At 34.0% G+C, this 16,204-nt stretch overlaps 1 protein-coding gene across 4 annotated transcripts in view; it reads left to right on the top strand.

The window, feature by feature from the left end:
• The window catches only part of DENND1B (DENN domain containing 1B), a 373,059-nt gene that overhangs the window by 229,112 nt on the left and 127,743 nt on the right, over positions 1 to 16,204 (top strand). For all 4 annotated transcript variants that reach the window (XM_069074484.1, XM_069074485.1, XM_069074482.1 and 1 more), the window contains one exon: positions 3,475 to 3,585. In XM_069074484.1, coding sequence (XP_068930585.1) covers positions 3,475 to 3,585 — 111 coding nt within the window. The remainder of the gene's footprint in view (positions 1 to 3,474; positions 3,586 to 16,204) is intronic.

Here is a 16,204-nt window from a genome sequence, read left to right as displayed (position 1 = left end):
CATTAAAAAATATGCTCCTTTATTAAAATGAATAATAATAAGTTCCTTCATCACATGTGCCCCCTCTATACATTGCATGGTACTCAGCAATCTTACTTGCCTACCTTAGTCCTGGCTATGCTTGGAAATGGCATTTAATATACAGGGATTGAAATAACATTGTAAGATATTTCAAGGTGACATTATGCTCAGGGAAGAGATGCTTCCTTCAGAAACTAAGAAGCTTGGTTCTGTCCCTGGGGCTCTCATCTCTTTTCAATTGTCTTTACCTTTTCCCATTAACTAGGTATGTCTGAATCTGGGTAAGGGTATAAAAAGGATTTATTTGCCATTTTTTAGGACAGGTGAGCAGTAATGCTTATTTCTTTATTTCCTAATGTCTCATCAATTATAATAGATTTATTCTACTATATATGTAGCTTTTGTTTCTAATGTACAGGGATGAATACAGAAATTTAACGAAAAAAATAGAAAAATACATTTGTAATTTCTGACATGACCACCACATTTTTGAACATCTATATTGGACTGTATTCAAATCATTCATGTTCTGTGACATGATTTCCTTCTTTTTAATTTTAAATAAGAAGCTTTTTTTGTAGGTCTTGAATTTTATAAGGCAATGCAAAATGTTATGACTTAAATGAAATAAAATTAAAATGTTGACATTTAAGATGAAGCTTAACTAGGAAAATTGTATAGTACTACAATATTTTTTTTTTAAATTAGGACTTGTTGTAAAATTTATAATTTTCTGTGTATCAAATAATACTTTTCATTGCTACTTATTGTTCATTTATTTTCCTTGCTCATGTCTCTTCAAATGTAAAATATGTTTATCCCATGGTGTTTTCAGGTTATAAAGTAGACTTAATAAAGGGCTTATTGTATGTGTGTGTGTGGGGAGGTGTCTATTTGGGATAATTGCAAGGAAAAAAGAAACTTTCTCTTTCTATCTTTTGCATAATTTTTCCATTTGTCTGAAAGTGAAAAACTCACAATAAAAATTGTAAATTGAAATATAACTGAAGGAAAACAAGGCAATAATAAATACTATCTGATATATTTAGGTTTCCCTTTGTTTTTCTATTCTTCAAAAAATTTTATCCAATCAAACAGATTTCTTTCTCCACTGAATAATTACATTTGTCACAGGTGGATGACTTCATTGAACTGATAGAAAACAATTTTTAAGTAATATTCTATAGTTGACAGTTTATTAGTATCAAGACAAAAATAGCATAATCATAATATGTTAGTTTTAGTATCTCCCAAACCCAAATAACCGATCTGCAAAAACTGTGTAGCAAGTTGCTTAGAGATCCCAGTATTCTTATTGTGGGTCTGAGACAGCCCATCAAAGTCCTTAAATCCCTTAATAGTTTCTGTACCCTTGTGTACTATGTATCATGGGCCAGTTACCGCCTGTTAGATTTTCCCTTGAGACTGACAATACTTCAATTTATACACCCTGGTCCCTTCACTGCAGTGTGCTTCTCTCTGTTACAAATGGCAGATGCTAGTTACTACCCTCCCCCAAACCTTGCCTTCCCCTTTGCCCACAAATAAATGTCCAGTTGAGAAGGCTACCTGATTCAGCTATTTAAATCATTCCCTATCCCCCACCCCCAGCAAAAGCTACTTTCCTGGAACTTTAAAGCAAAAACTATAGCAGACTATAACAGAATATACACCTTCACATTTGTAATAAATTATTTTTTACTTAAAACACAATAAATTATCTTTTAACTGTATATGAATAAGAAGAATATGAGAGAAAAAAGGACAAATATGACTCCCATATACAAACTAATTCTCCATTTAGTAATTTGATATTTATATAAAACTATTATCTAAACAATTGGTTACTCTCTTTACCAGTGAAAATCACAGCCCGTTCATGCTGTCTTATCCTGTGAAATGCTTGATCATGTCTTTTCATAGTTTCTCTATAAGTGTTTCTACTCAAGGGGCAGCTAGATGGCACAGTGACTATAGAGAGCCCTGGAGTCAGGGGGACCTGAGTTCAAATTCCACCTCAGACCTTTAACACTGCCTAACCATGTGACCTTGGGCAAGTCACTTGACCCCAATTGCCCTGGTTTCCCCCCTCCAAAAAGGGGGAAAAAAAGTTTCTGCTCAAGTATTAGGAAAACTTCCTCTAAATTTTCATATTTTGTAGAAATCAGTTTAACATTTAGATTATACATTTGGTAGAAATTTTTTAAAATACAAGTTAAATAATCCACATTTGATAATTATCACTATACCTGACATTTTTATAATACTTTAAAGCTTGAAATCTGTTTTATGTACACCAAATGGAAAGTCATAAGAGCTTTGAAAATGGAGCAGTTCTGTTGGAAGATGTAGTGAATTTAAATGCAGAAAACTCAAAGACAATAACCTATATTAAGTTAGGAATCAGGAGACCCGGATTCTAATCCCTCATCTGAAACTATCTTTGTGACTCATTTTTTGAACCTCAATTTCCTCATCTTTAAAATGAAGGGGTAAAACTAGATTAAATCTGTGGTTCCTTCCAAGTATAAAGTGCTGTATAATTATGGGAAACTAATTTTTTTTTGCATTTATCTTTTCTGATTGAGTCAAAGATGATCAAGCAGCCAACTTCACTGGTTCACCACTGACCCTTCAGGTCTAAATTATTTCATACAACAAGAGCTTTGGTCTCATCTCTCATGATTGCTAACATTGCTAGATTTTGCTGGTGAACTACATATGGTTCCATGGGGTTTGAGGTGGGGTGGTGGTGGTGGTAGTAATTGACAACTGCATATTAACAGCCTTATTTTCTCATTTAACCAAACACTGTTTAAGTTAGGGGTGCTGTGGTTGTCAGGTTGCTTCTCTGCCATAGCCAGTTTCTTCTTCACTTTATGATTTTTGCTTACACTTAGGATTTTTTAAATGTAAAAAGAATATTTGTTATACTTAACATTTTTAATACCTTTAGAGAAGAAATTTCATGTTAATGAAGGTGGGCATGAGGAAGACCTTTTTATGTTGAAATAGAATCATTGTAAAGTTTATTATATTGGGGGAGGATTTTTACATACTTAGGAAAAATAACTGGAACTTTCCTAAAGGATTGCTTGATATATTGTAGAATTTAATCCAAGGGAGATTTCATGGGATTGAATCCAAGGGATTTTAGTGAAGTCCTTCATTAATAAATTAGGTAGCATTTATATGCAAAAGACCCCTCTCAAACATCAGTCTAAGAAAGCTTCCCAGTATACTATAAAGTAAATGTGTATGTGCCTGTATAATAGTACTATAGTCTTCCTAATTTGACACAGGCAGTAGAATAATATTAAATAATATTACTTTGATGAATATTTGTTCCTAAGAGTACTTTTTAGAAAAAATTATTTCTTTTTATACAGATACACAAAATACACTTTATATCATCTGTTAATATGTAACTGAGTATTTTTTTAACTCATACAGAGAAATCTTACAGAATATTTTGTTGCTGTGGATGTGAACAATATGCTGCAACTGTATGCCAGTATGCTACATGAGAGGCGCATTATCATTACTGCTAGCAAATTAAGCACTGTAAGTACTTCACACATTTCCTTTTAAGTAGGCTATATTGAGCTTTTCACAAAGAAGACCTACAGACCTCTGAAGATTTAGATATGTTCCGTGTGTACTTATAAGACAATATCTACATACTTTTTTGATATATGATTTTAATCTGACTCTTGAAGTACAAAAGTCTGATTTATATAAGGCCTACTCAGATACATTAAGTCTGGTTAATTATTTTTTTCTTATCAGGAGATGAGACTTCTTTAACTCTCCAGAGTTCATTTCAGTGCCTCCTACCTTATAAAGAATTCTTAAGAGCTATTATGAGATCTTTATTATTCACTTGTGGCTTTTTCCATTGGAGCTACTTGAAAGAAATCAAGGGGCCATGATAATAGCTACTATCCTAACCTGGTAATAGGTAGATTCATCTTTGTTCCAGAGTGGTGCTTTGGGAGTGTAATAGCTGTGATTTGGAGGAGCTCTTCAAACTGATAATAACTTACAACTCAATAGCATTTTTTATTGTAGATTTTATGCTACTGTCCTTCCTAAAATGTTCTTTGTGGAGGCCTTTCTTTTTAGCGTAGACTATTTAAATACCAGAATTTTACATTGTTAAAAAAAATGTTGACAATACATTGATATGCACATTAGTTTTTATTTCAAGTGATAAAATGGTGGTGGTAGAGTTAATTTTGTATCTAGATAGATATTTTAAGATAATTTATTTGACAAATATTTATTGTTTAATTATATATTTTCCCATTTAAATCTGTGGTCATTTTATAAATTATTAATCATTACTTATATAAGCACTTAATAATTTTTCATATTTTGACTTCATATAGTAGAAATATCTTTCTCATTTTATAGAATTTTGAGTTGGAAATTATCTTAGAGGTCCTATAGTTTAACCCCTTAACTCACCTATTGGATCGCTCCTCAATTTCCTTTGCTGGATTGTAGTCCAGAGTGTTATCTCCCAGGGCTTTGTTTTAGAACTTTTTCTATTTCACCTCTCTACTATTTATACAATGTTGATAATAATGAGATCACCAAATAAAATAATATAAAGGGAGAATAGAAGAGAGCTCACAGAACAGAGCCCTGAGCAACATTTATGGTTAGCAGGTTTGACCTAGATGAAGATCCAGCAAAGGAGACAATAAAGGACTTGTGAGACAGGAAGGAGAAACAGGATAGGCTAGTGTTATGAAAACCTAGAGAGAAGAAAATATGAAGAAGACTCTGATAGTGTCAGAAGCTATGAAGAAGTGAAGAAGGATGAGAATTGAGAAAAAGACATTAGATTTGGCAGTTGAAAGGTTGTTAGTAACTTCAGAGAGAGGAGTTTTGTTGAACTTCTAAATCAGAAACCAGACTTTAAAGAATTAAGTAGAGTTAGAGGAAAAGAAAAGGAAGCAACTATTGTGGATGACCTTCTGAAGGAGGTTTAGCAGCAAAAGGGAGGAAATATGGGATGTAGCAGGAATGAATGAAGGGACCTCATCAGCTCCCATGGATTATCATCTCTATAAAGATGATTTCTTAATCTCTTTTCCCTGCCCAAACCTCTGTTCTGACCTTCAGTCTTACATCTCCAGTTGCCTGTTGAACATCTGGAACTGGACATAACATAAACATCTTAAACACAAGAAGTTACAAACTGAACTCATTTCCCCCCCCCACCCTTTCTTCCTGTTTTCCCTTTTATTGGCTTCCTTGCTGTTTTTCATGCAAGACACTCCATCCACCTGCTTTTGGCATTTTCATTTTACCCTTTATCAACCCAGGAATTCTTTCCCTCTACAGCTCTTCATTCTGGCTTCCCTGGCTACTGTGAAGTTTTAGCTGATGTTCTACCTTCTGCTAGAATTCTTTCCTAGTCCTACGTTAATTAACCTTAGTGCCTTCACTCTGAGACTTTTTCCAGTTTGTTCTATCTATGCCTTGTTTGCAGGAGACTGTAACCGTTTTTTGCCTCTTTTTGTGTCTCCAAAGCTAAATGTAACACTTGGCATGTAATAGTCATTTTAAAAATGCCTCTGGACTAAATGTAAAGGCTACCCTATGTGTGGTGCTTTTACCCCCATCCCCCTATTTCATTCCTCAAAAACTCTCAATATCTTTTTCCATTTTCTGTTTCTCTATAGACACAGAGAAGCTGTGATACTGGTAGAACTGGGACTTAGAACTAAGCACTCAGGACTCCTAATTCCCTTCTTTCTCATACCATGGTGCTTAAAAGGTGTTTTTTTTTTTTTTGAGAAAAAGACATACAAATAGTTATAATAGCTTGATTTATAAGTATAAGGGGGGAAAATTGTAATATGAAGTTTTTCAGATACCAAAAATGTGTTTTTGTTAAGTATTTCTCACATTTTAAAATTGTGTTATTTTATATAAAAATATTTTAACTGAAAATAATCACTTAGGCATAGAACAATGTTGTTAAAAACAATACATCTGCTATTAGAGGAGTTGTGAGAAAGCATACCAATTTGTGCACTGTTTGTTAGTGAAGCTGTGAATTAGTTTAGCCATTCAAAAAAACAATTTGAAACTATGTTTAAAAACTTAACTAAACTTTGTATACCCTTTGACTTAACTGAACCACTACTTAGCTTATGCATCAAAGAGGTTAAAGACAGAAGAAAAGGACCTATGTACAAAAAATGTTTGTAATAACTCTTTTTTGTAGTAGCCCCAAACTTGAAATCAGGAGGGTGCCTACCAATTGGGGAATGGTTAAACAAATTTTGTTATCTGAATAAAATTGCAATATTTATTAACAAAATGTACAATTTTAGAGTAAAGTGGGAAGACCTTTATAAACAATGATACAGTGACATGAGAACTAGTATACCAATTTGTATAATAACAGCATTATAGAGAAAAACATCTTTGATAATCTTTAGGACTCTGATAAATGTATTGATAATATCACTAATCCAAATCACTAATAAAATCACTAATCCAAAGAACTACTCATTAAACATGGCACCAATCCCTTGACAGAGAAGTAATGGACTAAATTCAAGGGACATATGTTTTTTAATATGGGGAAAATGGGAATTTATTTTGATGGAGTATGTATATTTGTTAAGATGGTTTTGGTTTTCATTTTTAAAATTGTTTTTTGGCAGTCAGTGAGAGGTAGGGATAGTTTATAAATATAGATACATACAAATTTTTAAAAATAGAATACATTTGAGTGAAAGGAAATAGTTTTATTACATTTATTAGAGTACTATTAACATTGTTGGATGACTTCTGAGATTAATACTTTTAGTCATGACAAAATAATCTGAATAATAAGATTGTATAATTGTCTTGCACTTTCATAAAGATTTATACTTTTAAAAGCATTTCCATATATATGTTAATTTCACTTTACAACAAATCAGTGAGGTGACATTAATTTCACAAAGATAATTAATGGCAGTAACAGGATTAAAATTCAGTAAATATGCCTCCTATCTCAGTTTTGTTTTCATTAGGTCCTATTTGATTCATAAATTCAAAAAAGGTCACAAAAATAAAAATTATTTTTGATAAATTCTGAAGGCTTAAGCACATTTCAAAAGATGACATGAATCAGATTTGTCACAACTTACTGTGCCACAGATGTCTTAGCTCATCTAACATCATGAAGTTTAACTGTAGTTATTTATATATCATATTGGAATTATTCTGAAGACAACATTTAACTCTTAATGCCAGTTTTCATTGTATTTTCATATTTTGAAAAATGTCCATCATGTTCTTGGCAGAAGTCAATTCTAGACTACTTAATTTTTCTCAATCTTCCTTCATTATAAGAATGCTTTCTTGAGTAATTCCTTAGCACTTAATCTGTTATAGAATTAGTTGTTTTAAAATTATGTTATTTACTTTATTTGTGACTCTTACATTAAATGAGTTGGATTAGATGACCATTGTTGTCTCTTAAAGCCCTGAGATTCTGCAGTTCTAACATTTTTTAAAAATTTGATAAATCATTTACTGTTTTGAATTTGCATGTAAGATCCTGGGGCCTTTGCAGATATTTTTAGCTCAACTTTGAAAAAAAAATTCCTTCCTTTCCCCTAAATGATTTACATTTGTTTCCTTTAGGACTTGTAAAGAGTAAAAAATATTAAATTATCAGGTAGTTTTTATTTTTAAGTATAGTTAACTACTTGATTAGAATAGACTGATGTGGATTATATGTTTGTATATCTATAATCTACACTTATTTTTGAAACATTTTTAAAAATATAAAATGTGTTTTGGAAAATATTGCTATCACATTCATGATAAATCCTCTTATTAAAAAGGACATTTCACTTTAACATTTCTTAATTCAACGTTTTTAGGAAATGACTTTAGTAAATGCTTAGTATTGTTAAGGGCATTATCTTCTATAACTGAAAATCAACTTCATACCAAACATTTATGAGAGTTCACTAAGACTTGGGTGTGATGTAACCTCTTAAATTAAATGCTTCATATCACTATCATAGGACAATAGTATTCATAAGACAATGGTCATTCAGTTCCTCTTTTCCTGTCTTTTAACCCTTTTTGTGTGGCAGATATCGAATCAGTTGAATTGCAACATTTAACTGCTGTTAATTTTATGCTTTGGTCCTATTAAAGATCAAGGAATTACTGGTATTATTGTATAGAACAAAAATACTCTTTTAGGATTTATTTGAGATTTAATTATGGCCTCCCCAGAAAGGTGGGAAGGGCCACAATGAATTGACCAACATTTTCAATCAGCAAATAAATTAATGCATTCTTATTTCATATATTAACGAAGATTAATTATGAATCTGGTTTTAATATGAGAAAATTTCACTTTAACAGAAAATAGAGTCTCAATTTTCTTTATGAATCTGCTGCCGGATTTTTGTGTATTGGCATAGGTGAAAATTCCTCTACACCCTTAATTGTATTCTAGCTTCAGGGATGTTATTTTACTGGGATGTTGATTCTTTTGCTAGGATTGCATTCCATTGAATATAATAATGTGATTTTCATTAACCTTACAGCTTGCTTGGGGGTTTTGTATTACAGTAGTTAAAGATTCTGTTAGCTGGTGGATCATATTCTGTAGTAGACTTTTCTGTAGTACAGTTAAAGGTTTCAGTATTTTCAATGATAACCTTAAAAGTAAAGAAATTTTAGTGATTTAAAATCTTTAAGGTATGTAAATGAAATATTCTTAAAAGTGAACATTTCAATTTTGTTTTGACAGTATTTACATAACATTATTACATATGCATGTTATGGTATACACCATTATATTTATATGTGGTTGGTTTCAGTGGTCTGAGATAAAATAACATTAAAAAAATTCAATTGCAGTATAAATTAAGAATGTATGAGAGAGTAGACTGGTAAACCTGATCTACAAAACTGATTTTATGCATTCTGTAGGCAGGCCCTAGATGTTTTAAGCCCCAAGTGAACTTTCTGTGGTAGTCTACCATAACATCATACTGTACTCTCATGTATTCAAAGCAAAGAAATAAATCATGATTTTACAACAGTGCATCTGTTGACTTATTGCTATTTTGTGACCAGAGGTAAGGAGGATTGCTGTTTAAAACCATGTCATTGGTTCTCAAGTCAGTCAAGCATGAAGCCTTGTCATATCCCTCTATAATTGTACCTCACCAGGCTTTCACTAACTAGTCAGCTGGGGCTGTGCATTTTGTCTCAAACACCCAGCTGACCAGCATTTGACAGGAGCTTTCTCATCATCCTGTCAGTAATATGTTAACTAGAGTGAATCTTTTGTGGCCTCTCATGGTGAGTGGAAGGGATGCTTCACTTTAAAGCAGATAGCTAAATGTTAGCTCCTATTTTAATTGATACTTGTTTGGCAAATCTCATCTCCCTAAGTCTGTAAGCATGTTATTTACAGGGATTTGGTTGGTTAACATAGGAGGTCATGCTAGAGTATTTTACATAGGCAATATGCTCTCAGTAGTAGAATCGTCCTAAGGTGTAATTTCTTTTTTTGATTGTTATTTCTGTCTCAAGACATGTGAACATATACATTAATTCTGTCAAGGATGTATGTTAAGAAAGCCCTTAGCAACCCCAGAAAAATTAGACCTTAAAACATTTATTAACCTTCATGAAGAAGAGAGTCTAAAGGATTTTGCTCACTCTGAGTTACCTTCTTGGCTCACCTTGTCAGAATACCAGTGTTTAACCTGAAACCCAAGAATCATTCTTGGGCAGTCTCAATTGGAAGGAGGACAAAAATTACCTTAGACTTTAGAGCAGAGGTTGTGTGTGTGTGTGTGTGTGTGTGTGTGTGTGTGTGTGTGTGTGTGTGTGTGTGTGAGAGAGAGAGAGAGAGAGACAGACAGACAGGGAGAGAGAGACACAGGGAAAGAGACTACTTTGGCATTCTGGTGAAGTTTATGAACTACTTTCTCAGAAAGGAAACCAATTATGTTAAAATATTTTTAAAAGCAAGTTAATGGTTCCCCATTTTAAGAACTTCTATCCTAAAGAGCATAACACTTTGATACAAATTGTATATGAGATTTTCTAGGGATTTGTGTGTCACCCACATTTAGATTTTTTTTTAAGTTGTTCCATAGATTGTTTAAACCTCAAGTCTATAATATGTGGTTGAAGTAGGACATTGCAATTTCAGGCACTAAAAGTCTTACCATCTGTATCAATCTATTCATTCGATCCATTCCTTGAACTTTATTGTGTTCTACATTTGATACTACAAGAATGTAACTGAAGTAGAACGTCTGGCAACACCATGAACTTTTCAGGCTTTGTACTACAGTTCATTAATGGGGGATAGATAGGTTAATTTAGGGATGTTTAAAAGAGATAATGAGAAGAAACTTCCAACTCAGGGAAATACTGAGAATTTTTCTCCCTCCGCTCTCATGAAGCCAAAAAGAATGCTCTCCCAGAGCAGTAGCTCTATCTGATAGTTTTATCAGTTTGTCCCCCCAAAAAACAAACAAAAAAACCCCCACCTAAAAACAGCTGCTTTGTTACAGAAAAAAAACTTTTCAACATAATGTGTTCACACTGAACAATGCAAAAAAAAAAAAAACCATTCTAAATATTTGTACTGCTACTAACAGCAAGAATAACTCAATCACTTATATTCAGCACTCAGTTTGCAAAGCACCTTTCCTCATGAACACTCCTGTGATAAGGGTAAGGATTTCTACTTTAAAGATAGGGAGGTTGAGACTGAGAGAGAGATAAAATATTTTGTAGCTATTTAAATGGTTGACCTACTTATCATAAATTGCTTTATATTATAATTATTGGTTTGCAGGTCATATCTTTTACCACATTAAGGACAAGAAGCTTTTTAAAGAACAGATTTTTAAAATTCTTAACAACCAGCACAGTTCCTTGTATATTATATACTAAATAGCCTGGTAGGTATTTACTGTAAAGAAACTACAGTATCTAGACATACCTACTCCACCTTTGTGAATTTGATTGAATGAATCCAAGTATTGTATAGAGTCTTCTATTTATCCATATTACATTTTGTCTTAGGTCTTGCTATTTACTATTTTAATAAAAATATCTTTTTAAGGATATTAAGGCAAGGGACCTATCAAAAACTCAGACTCTGATGGAAATAACCCAGGTTTTTAATTGTCAAATAAATTTTATTCTAAAGGAAATGGGAAGGCACAGGTGTTTGTTAGGTAGCAGAGTTCTATGACCAGGCCCTTTTTGTTTTAGGAATATTTCTTTAAGCAATTTTGTAGAACAAGATACTTTTGAGTGAGGAAAACTCTGTAGGAGACTAGACTAGTCTAGACTTGACAAAAAACTGGATATGACAATTTGAAGGACAGAGGGGAGCTGAAGTTAATAGAATTGTTGAACCTATAAGATCTGATGGGGAGAGGGGAGGGAGAGACAGAGAAAGACAAAGAGAGAGAGAGAAAGAGACTGGGGGGAGAGAGAGCACAAGAGAGAGTGCACCATAGGGTACATGTAATGCAACAGTCAGGAAAACTTACTGCTTGCTATAGCAGCCTCCATGGTAGGAAACTCTACAGGTTGAGGAGTCAAAGAGGTACTTTTTTCTGGGTATTTTTATGTGCTTGTGGTACTTTTCACGTGATACATCACCAGTACAAAACCTTCCATTATACTTGAATCACAGAATCTTTTCTACTCTAGTTGCTTGTGTGTTAGGACCAACCAATTAGCAATATTCCATAGTTGCCATTTCATTTGAAATTTCTAGCTTTGCCATAGCCAAGTGGCATTTTGAAGTACTTTTATACCAGATAGGGCCAATTCAATCCCACACAATATGGCAAAATCTCACAATACCTATCATTGCCTATATACATATATAGAAACACATATGTTGTCAAAATGACCTCTGTGTATTGATGAATGATATGTGAAACCAGCTAAATATACTGGGCAGTGAGTGACTGAGTTCTTATTTATAGTAACAGTAATAGTGCTAGTGGTAGTGGTGGTAGTCATTGTCGTAGTAGTAGTAATAGTAGCAAAAATTTTAATAATATATATTCATTTTATATTATATGATAAATTTTCATTGACCTACTGATTAAGACAGCTACTAGGGTAGGAATTTCAAGGTTGAGTAGATGAACTGCCCCCAAGAGGGGCAAGATTTGTAGAGGTCTGGTCTAGATGATGTGGTTCCAGGTGGGAAGAAATGTGGGACAGCAACAAGGAAAAATAGTGTAGGTGTTAGATATGTTATTGGGTAAGCTGTAGAATAAACCAAATGGTAGAATATCAAATCCATAGTTGGGGAGAGGAGGGCTCCTGAAAGAATGATTTTCCTTTAAAGTACAGAAAATAACAAAATGTCCATAATTGTTATTATGCATAAAAGCCAGTTCAAGTGGATTGCTGAATATGGGAGGAGAGAGGTTGGAAATATACGTTGGGACCAAGTTGTACAGAGCTTTTAAAAACTAAATAGAGGAATTTATATTTAATCCTATGGCCCAAATCTAATATAGTTAGCATAGATAGTGCATTCCTGAATTCTGAAGTATATCATCTATCATTTTAAAAGATGTTTCTATATTTTTCATCCCTTATTTATTTAAGAGAACTTCATATTCTCCCACCAAAAACCTATCAATTCTCCAAATAGGAAATGAATAGAAATTCCAAATTTCATTATTACTGTTTAATATTTTACAGGTACTACCTCATATGTCCTCATGGGTATCTGTTGCTTTGGGTTATCCATACCTGCATATTACAGATTTCTCAAAATGTATTTAGGAATTATAAAATTACTTATATTCCTAAGATTTAAAAAATTCTTATCTGTTAACATCATTTTATCAAATTATTTACTTCTTATTATTGTACTGCTGGTTGCTTTTTGAGTAAATTTAAGAATTAATTGCTGAAGAAAAATTTCATTCACTTTCATCTAATAAAGAGGATGTGTGAATAGTAATGGATAGACAATCAAGGGAAAGAGGTCACATAAAGTTTGTTTTTTTTTTAATTTAAAAATGTGTTTCAAGGGGCGACTAGGTGGCGCAGTGAATAGAACACCGGCCCCTGATTCACGAGGACCTGAGTTCAAATGTGGCCTCAGATACTTAACACAAAAACTAGCTGTGTGACCTTGGGCAAGTCACTTAAGCCCTATTGCCCTCCCAAAAAAAAGACAAAAGGGCGGCCAGGTAGCACAGCAAGTAAGAGCACTGGCCCCAGTGTTGGGATGACCTGGGGATCGAATCCAGGCTCAGACACTTATCACCCACCCACAAATACCTGGCCATGTAACCTTGAGCAAGTTACTTAACCCCAATTGCTTAGGGGCAGCCAGGTGGCTCAGGGAGTAAGGCTGGGATACTTAGCACTACACCCAGAAATAACTGGCCATGTAACTTTGCGCAAGTTACTTAACCCCAATTGCTTTAAAAAAAAAAAAAAGACAAAAAAAATGTGTTTCAAAGTTTGGTACATTTCGTTGTGTATTGGACATCTGTAAATTGTATTAATTTTTTTAAACCAATGGGGTAGTATTTTATACTTTGAATGTCCTGTTCACAGATTAGACTGGATTTCTGAAGGTTATTATAAAATAAAAAGTATTTCCCCTTTTACTTACATAAAACTCCCTTCTCTGACTACAAAGTCCTCTTACCTATCCTATTCCTATCTAAACCTTCTCCTTACTCTCATTATGCCTAATTCCTTGATCCCTTTCTATTTTCACAGCCCGTCATCCCTGTTCTAGTCTCAGTTCCTTTCCCACATAATTTCACATTCCAACACAGTACTTTTCTCTGTTGTGGTATCTCTGAATCACTAGACTTCAAGACTTCTACTATTTCTTTAGTGCTGACTCTCAATTAGTTCCCTCATCAAACTTTTTCATTCCCGGTTATAATCAGCTCAATTTTGCTTGAAAAAAAGTGTTTTAAGTTGGATGATTAAGTCCACTACAGATTTTAAATTTAGAAGGACCATTTTGTTCTTCCTTCTAGTCTCAGAGAATGATGAAGCGCTTTTCCTTGTCACTTCATCCCTCTACCTCTCTCCTTCTCTACTTCCTTCCCCTCTTCCTACAATGATGCAATAGGTTAATGCAACAGCCTCCTAATTGGTCTCCTTGCCTCAAATCTCTTCCCTCTCTAGTCTGTCTTATACACTGTGGCCAAAACAATTTTTGTAGAGCACAGATCTGATCATGTCATCCATCTGTTTTCTAGGATAAAATAAAATCTCCTCTTTATAACTTTTAAAAGTTCAACCTGGCTTCAGCCTCTCTTTGTAACTTCATTGGATATTTCTCCTCCTCTCATGCTCTACAGTCCAGCCAAAGAGCTCTTCTGGCTTTTCCTCAGACAGAGCATTCTTTCTCCTGTCATCTTGACTTTGCACTGCTGGTCAAATAGTCCTGAATTGTACTTTTTTTTTTTGATGGATAATTTTTTATTTGTATCATTTTTTTTTCATTTTTCAAATGCTTTATTAACTTCTGATTTACATCATTCATTTCCGCCAGATTTTGAGTTACAAATTTTCTCCCTGTTTTTCCCCTACCCCCAAAATAGCAGCCCCACAGGATATCCCCTCCTCCAATCTGCTCTCTCCCATATTTTCTCCCATACCCCTTTCAACTTTTCCAGTAGGGCATGGTTGATCACTATGCCCCAGTGCCTGTATATCTTATTTCCCAATTACATGTAAAATAGTATTAATAATAGTATATATATGTGTGTGTGTGTGTGTGTATTTAAACATTTGATTTTAAAACTTTGAATTCCAGATTCATTCCCTTCCTCCCTTGTCACCCAGCCTTACTGGAAAGATAAGCAGTTCAGTATAGGTTGTTGCGAATGCATGTGTTGCTAATGCAAAACAATAACATAGTAGATATATTGTAAAAACTGACTATATTTCCCTCCCTCCTATCCCACCTCCCACTTGTTCTGTTCTCTACTTTGATCCCGTCTCTTTTCAAAAGTGGGTGCTTCCAACTTCCCTCCCCCCCAAGCCTGCCCTCCCTTCCATCATCCCCCCTCTCATGCCCTTCCCTCCTACTCTCCTGTAGGGTGACATAGCCTATTTAGTGTGTATTTCCTTCCCTTCCCAAGCCAAATTCAATGGGAATAAGGTTTTCCCATTCCCTTTTCCCTTCCTATTCTTCCCCTCCATTATAACCATTTTCCCTTGCCTCTTCTATATGAGATAGTTTACCCCATTCTGTCTCTCCCCATCTCCTCTCATTATATTCCTCTCTCACCTTTTAATTTGACCTTTTGAGTATCATCCCTTCCAGTTAAATTGGTCCTGTGCCCTCTATGTATACCTGTAAACATATATACACACATTCACATATGTATTCATATGCCCATATACCCTCATATATAGACATATATATTTCTTTTCCCTTCAACTACTGAGAAAAGCTTCATAATTTACAATTATTGTTTTTCCATGTGGGAATGTTAATAGTTCAACTTTGATAAGTTCCTTATGATTTCTTTTCCCTGTTGAACTTCTCATGCTTCTCTTGCTTCTTGTATCTGAATGTCAAATTTTCTATGCAACTCTGGTTTTTTCAGCAAGAATGCTTGAAAGTTCTTTATTCCACTGAATGACCATATTCTCCCCTGAAACATGATACTCAGTTTTGCCGGGTAGGTGATTCTTGGTTTTAATCCCAGCTCCTTTGACCTCTGGAATATCCTATTCCAAGCCCTTCGATCCCTCAGTGTAGAAGCTGCCAGATCCTGGGTTATCCTGATTGTGTTTCCACAATATTCAAATTGTTTCTTCCTGGCTGCTTGTAATATTCTCTCCTTAATCGGGGAATTTCAGAACCTGGCTATAATATTCCTAGGAGTTTTCTTTTTGGGATTTTTTTCAGGAGGTGACCGTTAGATTTTTTCAACCTCTATTTTGCCCTCTGGTACTAGAACATCAGGGTAGTTTTCTTTGAGAACTTGCTGGAGGATGATTTCTAGGTTCTTACTTTGGTCATGGCTTTCAGGTAGTCCAATAATTTTTAAATTTTCTCTCCTGGATCTATTTTCCAGGTCAGTGGTTTTTCCCATGAGATATTTCACATTGCCTTCTATTCTTTCATTTGTTTGGATCTGTTTAATGGCAT

The sequence above is a fragment of the Petaurus breviceps genome, unplaced genomic scaffold (genome assembly GCF_028583685.1).
Source record: "Petaurus breviceps papuanus isolate PSGF00001 unplaced genomic scaffold, PetGlider_PUasm1.0 90895, whole genome shotgun sequence".
In the NCBI taxonomy this organism is placed as follows: Eukaryota; Metazoa; Chordata; class Mammalia; order Diprotodontia; family Petauridae; genus Petaurus; species Petaurus breviceps.
Note: the sequence above shows the minus strand (reverse complement) of the source record. Positions and strands in the feature narration are given on the sequence as shown.